The 22,980-nt window shown below is 38.8% G+C and overlaps 1 protein-coding gene across 1 annotated transcript in view; it reads right to left on the bottom strand.

Annotated features, from left to right (window-relative positions):
- The window catches only part of LOC127650893 (CUB and sushi domain-containing protein 3-like), a 686,283-nt gene that overhangs the window by 164,336 nt on the left and 498,967 nt on the right, over positions 1-22,980 (bottom strand). Inside the window, exons 24-28 of the mRNA XM_052136534.1 lie at positions 21,653-21,844; positions 16,622-16,748; positions 14,642-14,844; positions 13,815-14,006; positions 12,652-12,790 (exon numbers count right to left, since the gene is read on the bottom strand). Of these exons, the coding sequence (XP_051992494.1) occupies positions 12,652-12,790; positions 13,815-14,006; positions 14,642-14,844; positions 16,622-16,748; positions 21,653-21,844 (853 nt within the window). The remainder of the gene's footprint in view (positions 1-12,651; positions 12,791-13,814; positions 14,007-14,641; positions 14,845-16,621; positions 16,749-21,652; positions 21,845-22,980) is intronic.

The raw sequence follows: 22,980 nt of genomic DNA, 5'->3' as shown, positions 1-22,980 counted from the left end.
TTGCTTCGTTAGCACTAAAAAATTCATCAGTAAGCCAACGAGACAGTCTTTGTTTAGACACCGAAACACCCATTTTGCGGCTACCAAAGCACACAAACAACTGCTTTGTCTTATGGCACTGGCTAGTACGGTCACTATAAACTTGCAGTGCCCCAACTAGGCAAAGCATTTGCAATCTTTCATGCTCCACAGATTCAAATGGGGGAGGATAGAAAGTTTGAAAATTAATAGTCTGTGAGTGAAATGTTGTAGAAACGACCTTGGGCAAATAGCCCAAATGAGGTCTTAACATCACTCTTAAACACCCTGGCACAAAATCCATGCATAAGGGATTGATCGACAGGGCATGCAAATCACCCACCCATTTAAAGATGCCAACGCTACTAGCAGAGCCATTTTAAGAGTGAGAAACTTATCAGTGACTGTTGCCAAGGGCTCAAATGGAACACCCGAGAGCTCCTCTAAAATAACAGATAAATCCCATGTTGGGCCTCAGGTATTCAGATATAAGACAAAGGCAGGCCTACATACAGTCATAAAGCCTGACCGAGGCCTATATTCAATCATAAATCCTAACCGCTGCAAACTCTCAACTCTCAACCATGATGTCGTCGGTAGTAGGAAAACCTCTGAAATCTTCCAGGCAACATTACGTGCTGTGTCTAGAAGCAGCCTCATTGCATCCTCAAGGAAGTAATATACGATTTGAAACTTTGGCCATACAATCTTCCACTGAACATGCTTATGGATCCGAAGGAGACCTCTGAGCAATCCGTATCTTAACCCATTTGCCTGCAGAAGTGAGTAGAAGATTTCTCTTCCCTCTTCAACTGAGTCGACTTCGCTGTTTTCTGTTTTCCGGCCACCAACAGAGCGAGTAAACAGCCTCCTGTCATCACCTGAGCTTTGACGAACCAAGTTGGAGTTAAACAACGAATTAAAACACATTCTACCTGTGTCCTCAAGTGATTCAAGTAAGAGGTTTACGTCTGAGCAGAGATAGATTATTATAGTTTGTTATTCTTGTGTATGAAAGTTATTACTTGTACAGTTTATGGACTGCCGAGTCTGCTCATTGCTGCTAATAATACTCTAGGTATTACTGTAACTTACTGTTACCACAAATTAGATTTGCTGTGTTGTAGTCCAACCACGTTGGACTGTTGTATATTTCCACCATCGTGGATGAGACGGGCACACTGAGTTTATCCATTACAGAACCAAAGACCGCGGGACAGTTTACGAGCCGTTCACTGCATCTGTGAGTGATAAACTAACAGTTGCCTTCTTCCCCCCATGATCGCGAAAACTGGCTTCGGTACATCAGTCTTTTCTCTCTCGTAATAACCCACACATACATGCACACACTGGCTGGTAGATAACTTGCCAATAAAGCTCAGCTTTGTCCCTAAGTTATCGTACAAGTGGAGACATGAGCTAAACGGGCAGACACCATTAACCAGCCTCTCTTACACACACACACACACACACACACACACACACACACACACACACACACACACACACACACACACACACACACACACTCACACTCACACACACGTTGTGTTTCCATGTTTTATGGGGACTTTCCATAGACATAATGGTTTTTATACTGTACAAACTTTATATTCTATCCCCTAAACCTAACCCTACCCCTAAACCTAACCCTCACAGAAAACTTTCTGCATTTTTACATTTTCAAAAAACATAATTTAGTATGATTTATAAGCTGTTTTCCTCATGGGGACCGACAAAATGTCCCCACAAGGTCAAACATTTTGGGTTTTACTATCCTTATGGGGACATTTGGTCCCCACAAAGTGATAAATACACGCTCACACACACACACACACACACACACACACACACACACACACACACACACACACACACACACACACACACACACACACACACACACACACACACACACACACACATTGTGTGTATTTTGTTACTATATCTAATCATTTTACTTTTTAGTTTCTAGTTGGAAGTCGTAAGTTTATTGACTGCATTGTATTGATTATTAATTGATATTACTGCAACAATAAACTTTGCTATACTTTACAGAAAAGTGTTTTAGTTTGTTTTACATACACTTGTGTCAAAGGCTTGTAGGGGATGTCTTTGCTTGGATTCAAAGCCTTCATTGTTTTCCTTTTGAATGTCGATGTTCTCCAGACATTTACTTTCCTAAGAGAACAATCTTATATTGAGACTGCTATACTGTCTGGTTATTAGTCACTGATTCCAGGGTGGCACCCCTGAGATATTAATCCTTCTTAATATTGAATTTGGTTGTAATTGATGGTTGTCTGTGATTATTAATTTAAAGGATTAAAAAGCTAACACTGATTCTAATCAATGTTATATTGATTTTAATCATTAATAATTATCTTTGATAAATGCAACATGCCCCGGGGAATGACAGCGGAAGCTGCGATTATGGGCCCAAAAGCCCGTGAAGTGTTCTCGCAAGGAGAACGCGTCCCACTCTGAACATCACTAGACACTGGCGAAATGACAGAACGTGTACTGGAGACAGACGCGCCAGCATCCCTTGCGAATCCAGCTCCACCCCTCGAAACAGAGTCTGTTGCCCTGACAACAGGACACTCTTGTCTAGGTTACACATAGTCCTAGATGAAATGGAATCTCGATGTTGGGCATCCAAAGTCTCCAAGTGGGCAAACACCAACCAATAATTAAAAACGTGGATATCCATGCATTTTGTGAAAGTGTGTGGTTCCAGTGCAAGTCAGAATGGAAGGATGTCCCCAAAAGCAAATCTGAGAGAGCCTGTACCTTATGCAATCTGAATATGGAAATAAACGTCCTTCAAATCTATTGTCACAAATTAGTTCCCTGTCTGCACTTGTGACATTATCTACATCAGCATCAAAAACAGGGCTTCCTGAACAGAAACGTCTGTCGGAACAAACCCACTGAACACTGGTGGAGCCCGTCTGAATTGAATTACATTACCATGCTTTATAGTTCGAAGTACCAGTTCGAAATGCCCTAAAGCTTCAGCCAAGCTGACAGACGGGCAGAAAGATGGATTAATGCATGGGTCTTGCCTGCAGCATGACCTGTAACCACTAGATGGCACGCTTGGCTTACTTTTGGTGACTGAAGGGAATTTGATAATGTATTTGCCTTTATTGTAATGTAGAGTATGAATGGAAAATCATGAACTCATTAATGCTGAATGCAATGCACACATTCTTGCAAGGGTCCTAAAACCCCCACACACTGTTACTCTCCCCACACCCCCCTCCTTAGATGAGAAAGGAAAGGATTTTCTTAGACACACACGTTCCTTTCATTTAAAACCCAGAAATGGCTTATTTTTAAGGAAATATGTTTTATTCCCGTATGCTTGGGTATTTCTGCTGTTATATCAAACTAGTTAAGATTGTTTAGTTGTGTAGTTAAACTCTGAGGGCTTATATAAAGAATCTAAGAGTATATATTCACTTTTAAGTGTACCAAATACAAGTTTCTTGGTATCAAATTAAACCTTACGACTCGCCCTAGCTGAATATATAAGGTTACATTAAAATGTATTCTGCTATGTTTTACCATCTTTTGAGTGATTCAAACCACATCCAGGACCCTGTTGTAAATTAGGCAAATGACCAGCCTTGACAAGACAAAGGGAACCTTCTCGCGCCAAAACTGAGGAGCCTCATTGGGTCATTCCTCCCAAAGGAGGCGTGACCTCCCTACCTTAAAAGTCAGGATCTGGTGTGGAATCACTCTCTTCCTCTCTTCTCTTAACTCTCTTGTCCTCTTGCTCTCTTGTCTCTCTTACACTTCTCTCTTACTTTCTCTTCTGAACCTCTTCAAGTTTTCTTCAACTTCTCTTCAAACTCTCGTCAGACATGTCTTTGTTTTATTTGGCGTTTATCTCAGTCTGTTTCTTGTCTTCGGACAAAGCTCAACACTCTACGTTTTTGGAGCAGTCCGATATCCTCCGGGTGAAAGGACTCTCTCTCAGTTTCAACCGTTACTCCTAAGATGCTTTGAACTTCCCGCGAGCGATCCACGCTCGAGAAGCACCAAAAGAAATCCTCCATCTCACGGACGCAACGAGGACATTCACGCACACACGCAGTCTTGTTCAGCGACACAAAGGTCCATTTTGCAAGTATTATTCCAGTTAGAGTGTGTAATTCCCTTGCTGGCTCTTAAGGTTTAACTGTTGTAACAAGTTTGCTATCCCTGTAATCTCTTTATTTTCCTTCCTGTTTTAATTAGTTTGTTCTATGTTAAATGTTTGTTGTTAAATGTGTTCCATGTTTGTTTAAGTGTAGTGATATATCCTAGTTCCTTGTATTAAACCCAATTATACGCTTGATTGTCTGTGTTTGTTGGTCATAAAACAAAGCCTCTTTAATGTGCGATCTAAAGCTACGAGCTGATATTATCAAAGTAAGTTAACGTGCTTTGATTAAGTAAGCTTATACTAAGAATAAACCTTCTGGAGAATTGATCAAGAGTATCGAGCATAGTGGTTCGGTAGACGAACTGATTGGTTGCGGTATGGGTTAATTCCATTAAGGTGTTCTGAAAATTAATACAGCCTGTCTGCATATGATGTATATTCCTAATTAATTATAATTCGTTGTGTTTAATTATCTATATATATCTGAAGCAGACTTTTGGGCTATATAACCCCTGTATTGGGGCAATTTAGGATGTATTGTTACCTGGTTCAAACCGTATGATTAATCATTGATTACAATCATTAATATTAATTGTACATTCCCCAAATCTGAACCAAGAAACCCTACAGTAATTAGGCATAAATGATGGGCACCCTGAAATGTTTCTACAGCATGGATGCTGACAGTATAAACCTTTCCCATGGTATTTGAATGGGGAAAAGTGTATGAACATTGTGGAGGAATATTTATTTGAGAAAACTGATTCATCACAATGGCCCCAGAATTCTTTATGGGGGGACAACATGTGGTGCCCGATGAACATTGAATTCTGTTATCTTGGAACCTTTGATCTTGGAAACAGAGGCCGAATTCGATCAGGCAATTATAAAAAAACAGTCACTCTGAATGTATTTACAGCAGAGGACGCCAGATAAACCATCTTCCCTAGCATAGAACGGGGAAGAATTTGCTAACATGGAGGGGAATTGAGAGCAAGCAGGCTCGCCACAATGGCCCCAGCATTCTTATGGGGGGACAACATGTGGTGTGTATGTTCACTATGTGTTTTGTGTACAATTTTGCTCGATGAACATTGAAATCTGTTATGCCTATCTTGAGACCCTTGGCAATGGAGACAGAGGCTAAATTCGGGAAGTGTTTTACAATATTTGTTTTATGTTTGCTCCCCAGAAAGCTGCAGGGGAAAATGTAACCATATTCTGCTTGTCGGATGTTTGAGGTACATACAATGGCTAACTCATTTGACTACTGACCGAAGGGTAAAACAGGCGAGAAACAGATATGTTCATACAGTCCATTTTCGTTCACTATATGGGGGCTCAACCTTCGTTACACAGCAAGCCTATCAGGCTCCTGTGTAGACCTATTTTTATTGTACATTGAGTTATGTTACCCATGCCCGACATCCTTGGTCATGGAGGCAGAGGCCAAACTCAAGATATAAATATTCAATGCTCTTTCGCCATTGTAAATTATGGATGAAACTGAGCTAAATTGGTGAACTGAAAAACAGGTAAGACACTAAACCGATCCCAGCATATAATGGGGGAACAACGTGTAGTAACCGGATGGCACGAAACACGCTCGTGAACAAAAGCATCGCCTTGACCAACTCGTTTCTCAGCACAAGCAGCATCTCTTGTCTCGCCAGAATGCCTGTGTAGTACATGAATGGGCAAAAGGTAAAAGAAACCAGTTTCTTGCATCTCCTGATAGAATCCCAAAAGAATAATGGCATAGACATGCACTCTGCATGTTGGTTCACCATCACTCCATTCTCACCTTTTTTCCAGCCCCCTCGTTCTGTGGTTTGGCACACCGGCCCATGCATGATCCCCTCCGCCGTGAGCAGTTCGATTTGAATGGGGAGGGGAGAGAGAGAAAAGCAGAGGCCGCACCTCCATTGCCTTATTCTTGTGCATTCTGGGACGACACAGAACATGACAATAGGGACAAAGGGGCCAATTTGTTCCTTACCTTCCAATGACAAAATCTGTGCCGCTGGCTCAAGACACGCAAGGTAACTCTTTCGCATGCTTCGTTCGTCAGAAAATTGCAGCCAATCTAGGCCTCAGAGCATGTCCGATGAGACTTGTGCTTTCGCTCATGGGGAGGGCGACAAACACATGGAAGAACCCGATGTCCGTTCACACTCTAAACTTCTCAGACACAAAACCGAAATCACAAATGTCTCCCACACACAGAGCTCTAAATCTGGAGGCCGTGGAACTGGAACAAGTGGGGATAATGCCTTGTGGTGAGAAATTGTGAGCCTCGAAATGCGCAGCTGTTCCCGTCGGATTATTGTAATGTTTGGGGAAAAAACACATTCAATTTGCTCTGAAATCTACACTGTATAAACGATGTCCTTACGTGTTCACCACCCAAAAGGGAGGATTAATAGTCCTCACTTCAACGTGAGCCGTTGGAACAAACATGGGCTTAGACAAAATCATGCACCGAAGAACAGAAAATCTGACGCGATGGTGCTAAAACGAGCACTTATATGGAGACCTTGACGTAGCTCCCTAGGGGCGTCGCTTAAGCTCCACCAACCAATAAATTGCTGTGATTGTACAAGGACCTCAGACCACGTGACACTCAGGCCATTACCCAATGCGATCACACAGCTCGAGTTCCGATGAATGGAAACTACGTATTACAAAATAAACGTCACAAAATAGCCACAAATGGTTGCTCCTGATCGGTGGAATGCAAATTGTTTTGTTATTTAAAAAAAAGGTTATTTTTGTCATTAGAGTGTCTGCTCTTGGATGATGAGTCAAAGAGGAAAGAGGAGGCACAGTTACAGCTTCGGCATTCAATAATATTTCAAAGTTAATGTTGCAGTTGGTCGAGTGTGTAAGAGAGATATATGCTACTAGAAAATTCAGCCTAAAGGGCGGTCACACTGGACACACTTTGGGGTCTGTTTGCGCAAATTTTTAAATACTTTTTCTATGTAAACTTGCTGGACGGACATCTTTACTTGTATGCCTTGTCTCACTGTTTATTCAGTGTTTATCCACGACAAGGAAGAACGTCTTGAGACAGCTACGTTCATTTATATTTGTTGTGCTGCATTTTGCTTTTTTAGCGCAACGATGAGTTGGTGTGAACGACCCCTTAAGATGGTAGCAGGTTTTTAGCTGGTCCAAGATGGTAAACCACTGGTATTCATGCATTTTGTTTCAGTGATGTAATTTTTTCCTTGCATCAGCCATATTGGTGACCATCAGAAAAAGAAAACACTGGCGGTGAATGGAAAAACACCAGAGAAACGATATCAAGAAAAATGTAATAATCCCTTTTGATCCATGCCAAGTCCCAGGAGAAGTTCATACAAATATGAAGACAGCACAAATATTGCCAAATTGAACTTTCATGGACTTTAAAAGATATTTTATCCACGCTTAATCTTGGTACGGCAGCAGGTCTGATATGTGACTGGCGAGTACACTTGTCCACCAGTATATCACAGTAAACATGTCTCATTCAGAAGTTACAAATTATTTTGTGTTGTTTAAGTCTGGTCTGATTTAGTCTCAGTTTTAAAAAATGTCTGTTATGATCCCATCTGTATTAATGTAAGAGCTGCTTTGAACTCCTGAAAAAGGCTTTTTTCGCATCCCACAGCACAGCACATTGAAAGCATATGGAATTTTGGTCACAAACATGGTGACGCGGTCATACAGTGACGTCACATGAAACAGGTCAATAGGTAGTCAAGCCGTTTTCTGGATAAAGAAACAGTACATTAGCTGGTCCACCAACCAATGACCAGCAACTGGACCAGCTACTGTAATAACCAGCTTGGACCATCTAGAAATCATGTTTCAAAACATTGCTATCATGTTGTTCTAAACCCATATGACTTTCTCTCTTCCGTGGAACAAAAAATAATAGAATTAAAAAATCTTAACATGGCTTTTTGCCGGATAATGAAAGTGAATTATGACTCAGAGTTGTCAAACTGCAAAAAGCAGCCACCACTCTAATCTATTTAGCCAGGTGGGGAAGTGCCCCACCAAAATATTCATCCAGTTCAAAATATAGATCCATAATATAGACTGCAAATATACAGTATGTACAGTAATTGCTAACCCATAAACATGTTCAAAATACTGACACATGTATTTAAAATCATGTCTATTCAAGTTTTTTATTCTATTTTTAAGCCTACTCTATTCTATTTTTAATGTAGCCGAAATCTCCGTTACACTTTGTACGGCATGGGGTATAACACAAAAGGTGGGGCAAAGAATCTGCTGTCCACCAGAACTACACAGTGGCCCTCATTTTTTCAATGAAAAACTGCCATCAAATACGGAAATGCAAAACTATTCAGCCCCACTTGCTGCTAAATGTAGTGCCAAGCCCAAGGAAGCAGTAGCAGTGTGAGAGATAGATTGTGAAAATGGTGAGCAATGAATGTATGTGTAACAGCATTTTGTTTCTATCGATAACCTAATTCTATTGTAAGTTAAACGACTCTGTTATCCTATGTTTAAAGAATAGGCTATTATGCAGTAATAATTGCCATCTCCCTCTCCATTCTAGGTTGGTCCATGACAAACATCTGTTGGATTATACAAGAAGAATTGAAACAACATGATTTGAATCTAGGATTTACCCAATCTTAATCCTGGAATTCCACAACATCATAAATGGAAAGACATCGGTGCCAGTAAGTCTCACATCTGGCCAATAAAACTAGCAAAGAGACAAAGAGATTCCATATGATTTGAAAACTTATCTGCAAAAAGGCCCTAAGTTCAAAGGTCAAAGCAATAAAAGACAGAACACACACTCTTGGAGTTCCCGAAAGACTCGAGACACACAAGATTCTGTCCTCTGATATAAACCAGTTTGCTACACTTAGACTCACGTGACATCGTGATCATTGTTCAGCAAAAAGAATCTTAAAATGGACATTCCTTAATCCAGAAACATCTCACACAATGTCACAGTACTTCACCGATTTAACCTTCTAAAATATACAGAATGCATTTAAATCCACGATATATACAATAACTAGGTTTGCTAGGTAATTCTGACAATTGCTTTGAACTGTGGTAACTTGTACATCGGACAAATTAATGATTATAGCCTGATATACCTCTTTAAAATGTGTGTAATGTTTTATCTATACTGTATAACCAATGAATTAACCAGTATGATTTGTAACCAGGGATTTTAATGTTTTGTTACAATAATGAAAGAATGTCAAATTTAGTATGCAAATGCTCGCTTGGTTACATAGAGGAAGCTGGTGACAACGAATATCATGTCTCTTGTACCATTCTCAAGATATAAAAGTTCATGTTTAAATATGCACTATTTTTAAGAGGGATATTTGTAAGAATCCGACACAAAGGATCATAAATCAACTGTCGGAAAAGACAGCCCAGTTTACCATGTGACTCTGAAAAGTCACTTCTGATTGGCACAGGACATGCAGGGATGTGGCCAATATCAGTTCAAAGGTTTCCAAACAGGAAGAACACGCTCTCTTCCTCTTTAGTCGCTTCTCTTGTCGTCTTCCCTCGCTGCTTGTCTCTCCTGCTCTTTGGACTGCTCAGACTTCGCTCTGACTCTTCCCTCGTGGTCTTCTCTGGATCTCGTTGGAACCAGATCCATGCCATGTGAGGTCCAAGGAAGCCCGGGACTCAAAGTCCCGAGGAAGCCTCTCACCCTCTATGGTCCATGAGAAGGCCTCGCTTCAAAGCCAACCTCAGCATTCATACAGACAATAACTCAGATCTTACAGAGGTTCAAAACATAGACGGAACAAACTTCTGACCAAGAGCGAAGAACCAAGCAACAAAGAATGCAAGGAAAAACCATATTTCGAGACCCTAAATTCCCTTCTAAATTTAGCATACCAAATACCTTTACATATAATGGTGTGAGAATGAGGGCACCTTAACGTTTCCCTTCTAAATTCATCAGTATCAAATATCCTACACATCCTAAAACAACATTTGATTTAGATTACAATTTTAATTCTAAGATATTGACTCTTGATGTTCATTAATGTCCTGCTGAATTTTGTTTAATTGATTATTGCATGTTATTCCAAGTACAGGCAACTTATTTTTGACATTATTATAATAATAATTATTATTACTATTACTACTATAATTGCCACTGTTTTGTGTGTATTGATTCTTGGTAATGTTGTATATAACAATCTAAGTCATTTTGAAATAAAAGCATTCTTATTCCATCTCCCAATTCAATTTAAAGTGCAACCTTGTAGTGGAATTACGAATGGAAACAAAACATTGTCAGCTAGCGTATTTGTGTTCAATGAATATAAAATTAAATGTTCCCTGTGGTTATACACCACCCCTGATTAATATTTCATGGCCTTATGCCTGGACTAGACCCTCACGACACCCTTGATCCAGGTAGAAGAATATGCATGCTAGTTGTGCTATTAGCATTAACATGTAGGGAGTGCTTCCTCAACTGTCAAACATGACAAACTCCAACAGGAGTCCAACTTAACCCCTCGCTGACCCTGGCTGAAAGAAGAACCCCGGTTGCACCTTGAGCATCACTATGCAATGGCTAAATGAAAAATTGATATAATTAGGAACATGATTGGACTGTTAAGGAAATTTATCAAGCCTGCTTTTATAATAATTGGTCACATCACTCAGGCAGAGCTACACCGCGCTACACCTTTAAGGCAAGATGAGGGGAGGTGGAAAAAAAGAACACCATCAGGTTCATTACAGCCAAAATGAGCAAAGAATTCCAGCTGGGCTCATTATCTCTCAGACATGAAATGAATTTAAATTCAGACAGTGATAGCCGTCGCCACTACATAATTACTCAACACATGGACTGCGGCCATGTCGGAGGACACTGTGAGTGCTCATTTCCAATTCAGCATTATGACACATCAGCTTCCAAATGAACTCATGAACTTATCAGCTCTAGATATTATAGCTCAAGTGAGGGCATAAAACAAAGGGCAAGAATATGTGCGCTGTGAGATTATTTTGGATATCGCATTTTACCATCTCATCACCAGCAATTTAAAACTTGCTGACCCCACCACAACAATGGGTTGACCTGATATTAACCTTACAACAGTGAACTGCATCACCTGCATTCACAAAACTTTCTGAACATCTATGATGAGCATACAAAACAATTTGTGAAATACAAAGTCACACAGAATAGTTTATTAAAGCAATAAGACAGCCATGCCTTTTGTGTTGTGCCTAACAACGCCCTTTACCCGTGGTAAAATCACTTTAAAACAGAGACTTGAGTTGCTTATTGCTTTTATTTAATGGCTGCAAAAGCAATAAGATTAAATATTTAAATAAATGTATTTGTATTAATAATCAGATTATTAATGATTGAACATGTTAAATCGTCATTTGGAGGATCTTAGAATGTTGCAATGTGAAATTGAATAAACGCATTAAAGGTGAAGTGTGTAACTTTTTTGTGGTGAAAATGCATTCTAATATCCCAGTTTATTTTTCATAAATTATTTTTCATTATTTTTCAACTACAAGTAAGCCATTTGTGGGTTTACCTCCCCCAAATGTGTAAACACTGAGCTTCTTGTAGTAAACTGTTCAACCCGGGAGAATATGAATGTCCAGGGCAGATGTGTTAAAGAGGAAACTAAACTTAGCTTAGCTAAAATTGCTTCTCGACAGGTAAACTATACTCTGGTATTGCAACCCAAGTTAGCTCATTACTGTCAAGATTCAGATAAATTTGTAAGATACACAGAATATGAATTGTTATGCTTACTAGTTACCAACAATTATCCTACGTCTTGTGCTTGATCATCCGCACACCAGCTGCAGTTCAATCCGGTGATGTTATCGGATTAGCCGATTCCTCTGCAACACTTTCTGTCTGGTGTGTTTATGTTATAGCTATCTTGTTTATTATGGTGTTAAATGTTTATAACATTTTATTTTTATGGCCTATTTGTTCATAGGGAATCAGAGAGTGCGAAAGGACGTGATGAGTCTGAGGGGTGTTGGCAAAAGTTATTTTAAAACATATATATATAAAACGGTGTTATATATTTACCATCATTTTATCTTATGTTTTCAATCATTCTAAAGGGCAGTTCACATCGAAAGAATGTTTGTATTGGTCTGCTCTGTTTTTTAAATTTTCTTAATAGTTTTTCCATGCAAACATAAACTAGATGGACATTTATCATCACCTCGCACTTGAGCATTATGTCAAAACGTTAAAAGAACTTTTAAAAAGTCTTGAGACACCTTAATTCCGTTCAATTGTGCTACATTTAGCCTTTTTTTTATGCAAGATTGTGTTCATGTGAACAGTACCTAAATCCAACAGCCAAATTCATAATGTTTGATATGTTTGCGTTTTTTGGGGCATCATGAACCAGCCTTTACACCGACTTTGTGAACTATTTGTTTTATAAATATTCTATTACCTGATGAATGCCAAAGACAGGACGTAGTCAGAGTTGACGGCAATGAGCCAGTCGCAGTCCTTGCTGTGCGGGTATGGATGAGGGAAGTTGGGCGACAGAATAAACCCAGAGGAACCGGTGAGATTGCCCCCACATGGAGCTGGGAAAACACAGAGGATTCATATCAGCAGCATATGGGCATTAGTAACACATGAGGAGAGTCTCTTATTAAAACATGAGGCATGAACATCTGTGCAAACCAGGAGCAGAGAGAAAGAGCACTGGAGACACGCAGAGACGAGATATTGAGAAATATTGAAGCTCCTCTGAGGTACCAGACATGTAAAGCACTCATATTTTTTATATGAGAAACAGAGCAAGAGAGGAAGGCTACTTAGAATATGAAAGGGAAAAACCTAAAATTCAGCACCCTCACTTTCCTGCCTCTAAAAAGAAGTGTCTTTTAAAAGAAAGAGACAATCCATATATCATAATTTGATATTCATTAATTTTGGCCAACTTTATATGTCGGTGTGAAAATGACAAGGAATCTCAATGACCCAAGGTTCAACTACACTCTTGAGGACATTCCAAAACATTATTTTGTCAGCATCTATACAAATACATACCAATTAACCCAGCTTACTTGGTCTCTGAATCATGGATAGTCATTAAAAAATTAGCAAAATTATAAATTTGATGTATGTCCAAAGTTTAAAGATACTTGTATATGCAGTGTAACTTGCATAGAGTTGTTGAAAAGATTCTAAAGCAAAACTTCTCCAATAAATTCAGCTCTAACTACTTAACATACAGAATACATTCAATCTTTGTTTTGTAGATAATTTCAGCCTCAAGTAAGCTATCTTTTTTTTTTGTTGTAAACTTAAAGTTTGAAAAACAGCAACTGACTTGATAGAATGCTCAGCATTCAAAATGTAACAGAGAGTAATGATATTTTAATGTTAGCATACTGAATTATTCCTGTAATCACACATTAAACCATTGAACAGTCACTGAACACTACAAGAACATTCATTGTATGTTGTCAGTCAAACTTGACGACAGGGCTGAGCCACAGTATACCTACAGTAAATTGAGATTATTGTGTATTTTCTTCCTTACCTATCTTTAACCATTGAAAACTCTACATCCATAACTTAAATCCCAGTATTAACCCTTACCTATACAGACAGGTGGGCTTGGTTGCCAGTAGAAGCGGTTTTCCACTTGTATACAGGTAATCTTTACGTCCCCCTGTAGTTCATATCCAGGATCACACTGAAAGGTCACAGTATCCCCAGGCTCTCTGCCATCTCCATTGCGACTACCATTCATGGGCACTCCTGGATCCCTGCAAGCAGTGGCCACTGAACCTGTAATCACACATTAAACCATTGAACAGTCACTGAACACTACAAGAACATTCATTGTATGTTGTCAGTCAAACTTGACGACAGGGCTGAGCCATTGAAAATAAAGCCAGGTCAGGCTGGCATAGTTTTCTGGGTTTTGAGAGGTTTTAAGCATTTGTCAGCTTGATCAGGCTGGGAGACCAACAAGACCTGCTGAAGTCCAGCTTGGCCAGGCTAGAAGACCAGCTGTAGACCAGCTTTGCCAGACTGGAAGACCAGCTAATGACCAGCTTTGCCAAACTAGAAGACTAACTAATGAAGACCAGATAAAGACCAGCTTGGCCACACTGGAAGACCAGCTTGACCAGCTAAAATCCATCTCGGTCAGACTGGAAGACCAGCAAGACCAGTTGAAGACTAGTTTGTCCAAGTTGGAAGACCAATTAGACCAAATGAAAATAAGTTTGGCCAGGCTGAAAGACTAGCTTGGCTAGGCTGAAAGATCAGATTGGAGGCAGGAAGACCAGCTAGACCAGCTAAATAACACCTTGGCCAGACTGAAAACCAGCTAGACAACCTTACAGCATTTGATACCAGCTTAGGCTTGTTTAAGATATTTTTGTTTTGTTTGTTTTTTCAGCAGGGAGGGAACGTACTTGAGAACTCAATGGCAAATCCAGACTTGCTGATGTAAAAGTCAGTTTCAAACTGAACGGTGACCATGTTGAGGGTGCTGTGGACGTTCTCGGGTAGCAGAGAGCCGCTCACCTCCCTCAGGGACATCTCATTCTCAGGGGGCCCGTCCCATACCCTCAGGATATCATGGGATGCCTCAGTGTCGAAGGCCAGAAACTGCAGACTGTTTATATAGAAATGTACACTAGTACACATCTGGTCATACAAGTCATGCTTCATTAGATGCACAATGTACAGAGATAGAACAGAACTGTGACACAGAACAGGTGTGCTCTTCATTGTTATTCACAATGCATAGCAAAACAAAAAGCATTGTATCAAGCATTACATACAGTCCAAAAGTCTGAGACCACATTGAAAATCTGTGATATATATATATATTTTTTAAATTAAACCTGAAAAAGCAGAACATTTAAGGATTTAAAAAAGTTATGACTGTTAACTCCTTTATTTAAAAGGTTAGATTTCCTTGTTTCTATTGAGGCGCACAAGATGCTCTTTGGAACATTCTCAAATCATGCTGGATAACATGATTATCATGTTTTGCACAAACTTGTCCATGCCATTGCCGTTAGAGTGCATGCTGTCATTAACACAAAAGTTCAACGTACCAAATATCAAGAAATTCTGAAATACATTTGTAAATATAATATTTAACCATACAATTTGATATACAATAAATAATATAATTTGTAAAGAAAAATATAAAAACAAAATGCAAAGGATAAGTATTTTCACTACACTACAAAAATAATACATGTTAAGTAAAACACTTAAATGAGAAAAATAAATGGTAACAGTTAAAAATAAGGTTCCATTCATTAACATTAGTTAATACATTTGGTATCATGAACAAACAATTTTAACTAATGTTAACAAAAAAGAACCTTATTATAAAATGTTACCAAAACATGTATAGGGGTTTTAAGTGTTTCTTTATGTGTTTCCAGTAAAATCATCTAAACATCTGTAGAACAAGATCATATTTTGTTTTCATTTAGTTTTTTTCTTGTTTTAATAATAAACATTGCTAAATTTGGTTAGATTTATGCTTAGAACAAGAAAAAAAAAAAAACAGATTTACCTAATGATGACAAAATATCTGAAAACAGGTCTTAATATCTTACACAATTTTGCTTCAAGTAAATGTATGTTATTTTATGGCTATTTACTGCAATATAAGACAAATGGAATTTATTTTGGCAAATTTGCCAAATAATTTTTTGTAGTGAATTCACATCACTCAGGACCTAAATAGATAATGATTATGCCAACACTATGCATCTATTTCCTTTGTGTTACAAAGACATATGTGACATGGCATTGAAAAGGCTTCAGGGATTAATGATTCGGCAGAAATAAATGATAAAAATTCTTTGCAGAGTCCTAAAGGAACAGACAAAGGTAGTGCCAGAGAATCATATAAAATATATTATGCTCCAGGGTTCAATAATAGAGGGGAACAATCACATCTCTATTCTGATCTACAGTCCTTGATGACAATTTAGCAATCCCGTATGATCGAGACCTCAGACGTAGATGAAAAAATAATGACTAAATACCTGATTTTTCTAAAAGCTTCTGCCACTAACAGAATTGGAAAAAGAACAAAGGTTGCAGTGCAACATTAAAAATGCAACAGCATTTTAAGCTTTATAATGAGCCTGGCAGTACAGACCTCAGATACAGGTGGTAAATAAAAAGATTTGTGAGGTACCATCATCAACTCCTCTGATGTCTACTTTTCTCTGTACAGATGAGACATCAATGGCTAGCTTTGCCATTAGAGGTTTATAAATAGATAAAGACCTCTTGTCTCAGCTGAATATGATGGGTGCATTCTTATGGGGTCGGTAATGTACTGATTGGTAATGATATACATACAGTGGTGCTCTAGAAGGTGCAAAATATTAATGTTAGGAGTAAGAACTTATCAGTACCTGATGATGTTTCCTGAATCCACCTCAATTGCCCAGGTACAGCGCAGATTGTTGTCATAGGGGAATGGATAACCTGGAGATAGGATGCGTCCTGATGTCTCCCCTTTAAAATGTCCACCACATTCAGCTGAGGAAAGATAAAAGCATGCACATAATGTTTTTAGAGTAATTTGTTTTTCCCACATTTATTTACAAATTATTATTAAAGATGAATAATTAACAAATAAATTATTTTGTGTAACGTAATTACCAAACAATATACATAAATACAATTCTTTGATTTGGCATGAAACCTCTGTAAACATGATAAAACAAGAAAGGGGTGAAAAGATGGAGACAAGTGATCAAACAGTCATGATTTTTTTTTTTTTTCATATTATCATGACCAAACCAATCATAGGCCATAGATATTTCCTTGCAAGCAATGAAATAATTAGGAGTGACTGGAAAAACAAGACAGAAATCTCCAAAACTGTTGAAATCTGACAACAAAGACATTGTGGATTTTGCCTCTTTGGCTCAAATCATGCAATAATAATAATAATAATAATATTGTTAAGGTCAGCTACTGCACATGCATATTTTCAAGTACCCTGTAAAAAGCATTTAAAAAGACAAGATAAAACAAAACAAAACACAGATGATGCCTCTTTTAACTGAAAGGCGGGACTTACATTCCTAAAGCTGCCAGAATGAGCAGTACAATTTTTCTGTCTCCTTTTAATGTTTTCCTAACTGTAAGCTCAAGTGTGCACCCACTGTCTGTCTTGTTTCACCATCCTTTTATTCTTTTCTTAGATCTGTAAAGTGTCTCCATAACCAGCCAAGGCGGTTTGTCAGCTCTAAGCCACAACATCAATCAAACGAACAAATGAGCCTGACATCCACCTTGATGCCTCCTGATAGCATTCAGACTTTCCACTTTAGCCCTCTGTACTCTGTGCACTATTAGGTATCTTTCACAAGCACTTTATTAGGAAACTTTAATTGCAGACAGACACTCCCTTGATAGCACTCTCCCTTCCCCAGGCCCTGTTTTTCTATCTTCCCCTTTCTCCCTCTTGTAAAAACCACATGGGCTGGGCAGAACAGTTTTGAGGGAGGAATGCTCAGTTTCTTAATGATTCCCTTTTCAGCAATTCCTGTCATTGAGCCTCATTTGCATAAACCATCTATATGACAAACAATGGACGCACAGCTCAATGAAGCCTGAATAACAGGGTTCAGATTGCGATTTGATTAATTTGAACATTAGAGTGTTTTTTAGACGTCCAGAATGGAGGCATCTTCCAAACCGTATCCCTCCTCAGCCTCTTGCTAAACCAACATTGTGCCATGTTCATTGCTCATAAAGGCAGCAGCGCCAATGCATGTCTTTGGACAGTTAGGAGTGCTCAGTCACCTTTGATTGGCTGCTTGTGCCTTAAGAACCAATGCAATAACACTGGATGTTGATGGGATCCTGCGTATGAGGCTCCAAGGTCCTGCATTTGAGGCTCCGAAATATTATGTCCTCTCCCAACATAATTTACAAAACAACACGACAACGTGACATGGACTAGGGCACGTTTATGTCTGCAGAACAGTTGCATTTAGGCTCCTCTGATTATTTTATTGCTCATAAGAAGACTGCTGATTTAAGGGGACCTGGGAGCCCAAATCAGAGTTTTGACACTGACTACCACCCCTAGAGTCGCAAGTTCGAATCCAGGGTGTGCTTAATGACTCCAGTCAGGTCTCCTAAGCAATCAAATTGTCCTGTTTTGCTAGGGAGGGTAGCCTCCTCATGGTTGCTATAATGTATGATTCTCGCTCTCAGTGGGGCATGTGGTGAGTTGTGCGTGGATGCTGTGGAGAATAGCGTGGGCCTCCACACGTGCTATGTCTCTGCGGTAACAAGCTCAACAAGCCACGTGATAAGATCCACGGATGCGACGGTCTTAGATGTGGAGGCAACTGAGATTCATCCTCCGCCACCCAGATTGAGGCAAGTCACTACGCCACCACGAGGACTTCGAAATTGGGGAGAAAAGGGGAGAAAAAAAAGAAGGAAAAAAAAGAATGCTGATTTAGCATTGCTCTGTTTCCTTCATTTTATGTACTGTAGCTTTCTCTAGAAATGGGTGAATTGGAATGTCTCTCAGTCTAATTCACACCCCTTACCTTTGGACTGAACAGCTAAATATTTGATCTCTAATAAAAAAAAGAATAGTGAAAATTATATGCCTTCTCACTACTTGGAAATATCTCACGTTTGCTAAAGGTCATACCGAATGACCCGCACATTTCTCCTGTCAAAGGAAGTGAAAAATATTCCATATTATTAAGCATTTATTATTAATGCTGGCAGATAAGTCTGAAAAATATCTGTCTGAAACTTCAAGGTTGATTGGTATCTTGCAAGTTTACCATCGGTTTAGTGGAAGAATTGACAAAATGAGCACAAATGAGTTCAAACAGTAGGCTTGTGCTGCATTCGGAATTTAATTTAGGACAGGGTGCATAAATGCAATTCAAATTAGAATTGAAGAAACTTCAAATGGAATGAAATTCAAAGAAACGTATTTAACAACAGTACTGTAAATGTAGCTTTTGATTAATATATATAATTTTGTATGAATTACCCATAAACATAATAATGCACAGAAAACTTATGGGATATTTTCAGAAACATCAAATTATATTATCAGTGTTTGAAATGCATACAATAATAATTTTTCTTAATTTATATCTATATAAAATTATTTGTTTTGGGCATTGTCAGAAAACGTGAATGCTCTAATGCAACCCCAAAGATTTCAAATATTTATGTCAATATTTATAGCTGACATTTAGAGGTGCTATTGTGTGGCAGTGTTAACTTCTGGTTTAGAGAAAAAAATATAATCAGTTGAGAAAAAAAATATTCTACAGTACATATCAGGGAATAAGTAAACAAAATAAATATGAATTAATTATATAAAAAAATGTTGCTATAAAATTGCTCTGTTGGGTGACACTGATGAATGTATTTTTTTTCTCCCCTTTTTCCCCCAATTTGAAATGCCCAATTCCCAATGTGTTTTAAGTCCTCATGTTGGTGTAGTGACTTGCCACAATCCGGGTGGCGGAGGACGAATCTCAGTTGCCTCGCGTCTGAGACCATCAATCTGTGCATCTTATCACGTGGCTTGTTGAGCACATTACCGTAAACATAGCGCATATGGAGGCTTCACGCTACTCTCTGCGGCATCCATGCACAACTCACCGCGTGCCCCACCCAGAGCGAAAACCCCATTATAGCAAGGGAGGTATAACGAGGAGGTTACCACATGTGACTCTACCCTCCCCTTGCTTAGGAGACCTGGCTGGAGTCACTCAGCACGCCCAGGACTCAAACACGCGACACCAGGGGTACACTGTTGAATTTCATAAAATTGCAATTCAGTAAATTCCTCTTCCTGTCATTCCAATACATATTCCAATTCCAGGCTTAATAAATTGCATTTTTCCCAACCCTGACAAACAAAACACGGCTCTACTGTATGTTAGACTGCCATGAACACAGTAGTGTGCTGGCTAGAATAAGTCAGAAAGCCATTGTGAGCTTTACTCTATCTATGGCTGGCATGGAGAAGCTCTCATCATCAGAGTCTCATCATACCTCATTAACAGTAAATCTAATAGTGAGCAATCTGTTCTGGGGTCAGTAGGCATACAAATATTCAACTCGTTGGAAGCCAAATCACCATAATTACCATTCATCAGTAAAATGAAAGAAGTAATAGCAGCACACAGTCTTATCTCAAGCCCCTGTGCCTTGCTTTGTAAAGAATCATCTCCATTGCTCAGCAGGGACCCCCAGCATTGGCTTCATTAATAACAAGTTGTACCATTAATCCCAGATGGTGCGAGAGGCTTCCACTGCTACTAATTTAATCAGAAACATTGGCCTTTGATAGTCATTTAATAAATAAAAAACCTTCTTGGCTTTTTAAGAAGTACACGGTGAAAGTTCAACAAAAAAGTATAATATGAAGGCCTTAATATAGACTTTAAAGATTAAAGGTCTGTTGAGCTGCAGTTTCTATGCAGAATATGAGTAGACTGAGCAATATTGAAGCTTTGCTAACTTCCGAAATGGGAAAGGGCTCTCACTGCAGCTCTTGATAATTAAGACAAATGGGTGGGTCCAATATTGGAGCTCAGTTATGATGACCAGAAGAAGAATCTTCCAAATGTTACATTGAAGTCAGTAACCTATATAAAACAAATTATACCAGTAAGCAGGTAGGGACGCTAGACAACACATAGGTAATTTATTTGAAATGATTTACAATTACTTTTGTAGTTTGTCTTGAGTATTAAGTTTTATTAATGCTTTAGCTCTGAATGAATGAATGAATGGATACATTGATTCACCATTAGATGTGCCTCATAATGATCCTTTGTATTTAATATATATAATAACTTCTTCATTTTACTTTCATTTTCTATGCGTTTATAATGATGCAGGCATTCTTATATTCATAACCACATACACATGGTGGTGATGTATATTGTTCTAGGGTACGTTTATAAGTCTATAACTGTACTGCCATTTTCACACTAGATATTAGTTAATACGATTATTTTCATATTGTGCAGTATGTTTAATATTATGCATAATATAAATCTTAAAAATAAGTGGATTTATTGAATGGAAATGTACATATGAAGACTAAAGTGAGCTTTAATAAGGATTGAAGGATAATCTAAAATATATTGAAAAGAGGTAAACAGTTTCTGATTTAACAGCTCCTCTCCTTCCTTTTTTGTCTCTTTATAAAGTCTTTCAAGACATCATTTAAATCTGTGTACAGGAATCCTGGTACAAATGAATTCACCTGCATTCTCGAATGAAGAATTATGAAACCTCTTAATTTCCTTAAGTGGGAACACAACACCTATGGCTATTACATTTTGTCTAAGACTTTTATAATGCATAGGCCTAGTAGTATACTTCTAATTGCTGCCATTCTGTCTACATAGTTTGAGATCCTGCAGGCTTACCAATGCAGGAAGGCAGAGGGTTATCCCAGGCCCGCCTCTCTCCTGTCATGCATTTGAGCACACCACTGCCGTGCAGAGAGTAACCAGGGTCGCACTTGTAGGTGATGGTGCTGCCAGAGAAGTGGCCCTGGTCACTGACCTTAAAGCCAAACTGTGGCACTCCAGGGTCTTCACAGTGAGAGAGCTCAAAACCTGAAACACATGATGTTTGTGAGGTTAAGATGATGTCACAGCATGCATTAGACCCCAGTTACACCTGGTATTAAGATGCATTTTGGATGATCCGATCACATGTGGTCAAGTGAGACACATGGCTGTTTACACCTGGTTGCTTAAATGCGTCTCCTGTGACCTCTTGTGTTCAGTTTTCAGGGGGAGGATCTCTGTTTTATGATTTTCACACACAACAGTCTCTAGAATTTACTCCGAATGGGGCCAAAAACAAAAAACGTCCAGTGAGCGGCAGTTCTGTGGACAGAAATGCCTTGTTGATGAGAGAGGTCAACAGAGAATGGCCAGACTTGTTTGAACTGACAAAGTCTACAGTATCTCGCTCTGTGCAATTGTGGTGAGAAGAAAATAATCTCAGAATGCTATATTTTGGTAGCATGAGGGGGACCTACACAATATTAGGCAGGTGGTTCTAATGGACGACATTAAAGCTCAAAGAAGTCATAAAAGACAAAGAAATCTTGGAAAAAATGGCACGCTGTTTTTCTCAAATGCATATGAAATTTAATCTAAGCACAAACACAACATGTCATGTTTTTTAGTGGGTTGCCTGTATTTAAGGTGTTGATATCAAACACACTGAAGAAGATCCATGAAGTTCTCATGTTTGTGTATACAAAGGCTTTTTTAAACTTGATGATTAAATGGTTATTTCCATTTTAAGCCATTTGTAACCGGAAAAGTTCAGACTCTGTTTTAGAGCAGGTCTGATTGACAGGTGATGGATGGTGCTTCACTGCTGTTCAGGATGCATACAGGACGGATTAGCATTTACTCCTAAAATGTGATGTGGCCAGATGTGTTTTTGACCACATTCATATGTGATTTTTGTGACCCAATCAGACATTTTTTTAGACCCTGTTTAAACCTGTATTTAGTGCTGACGACATGTGATCCGTTCCCCAAAAACGCATCTTAACACCAGGTGTAAACAGAATATTAATGTTTCATTCAAGACAATTAGGCGAATGCATTAAACAGTGAGTTGCACCACTTTTGCTTATGGTTTTTCAGTGTAGCAACACACTAACCACCTGCAAACCTGGTGCTTAATGCAAAACAGTTGCAAGTAGTATTTGTTCGCAAAATTATCATGA

Source organism: Xyrauchen texanus, chromosome 10, assembly GCF_025860055.1.
Source record: "Xyrauchen texanus isolate HMW12.3.18 chromosome 10, RBS_HiC_50CHRs, whole genome shotgun sequence".
Lineage (NCBI taxonomy): Eukaryota > Metazoa > Chordata > Actinopteri > Cypriniformes > Catostomidae > Xyrauchen > Xyrauchen texanus.
This window is presented reverse-complemented; position numbering and strand designations above follow the sequence as displayed.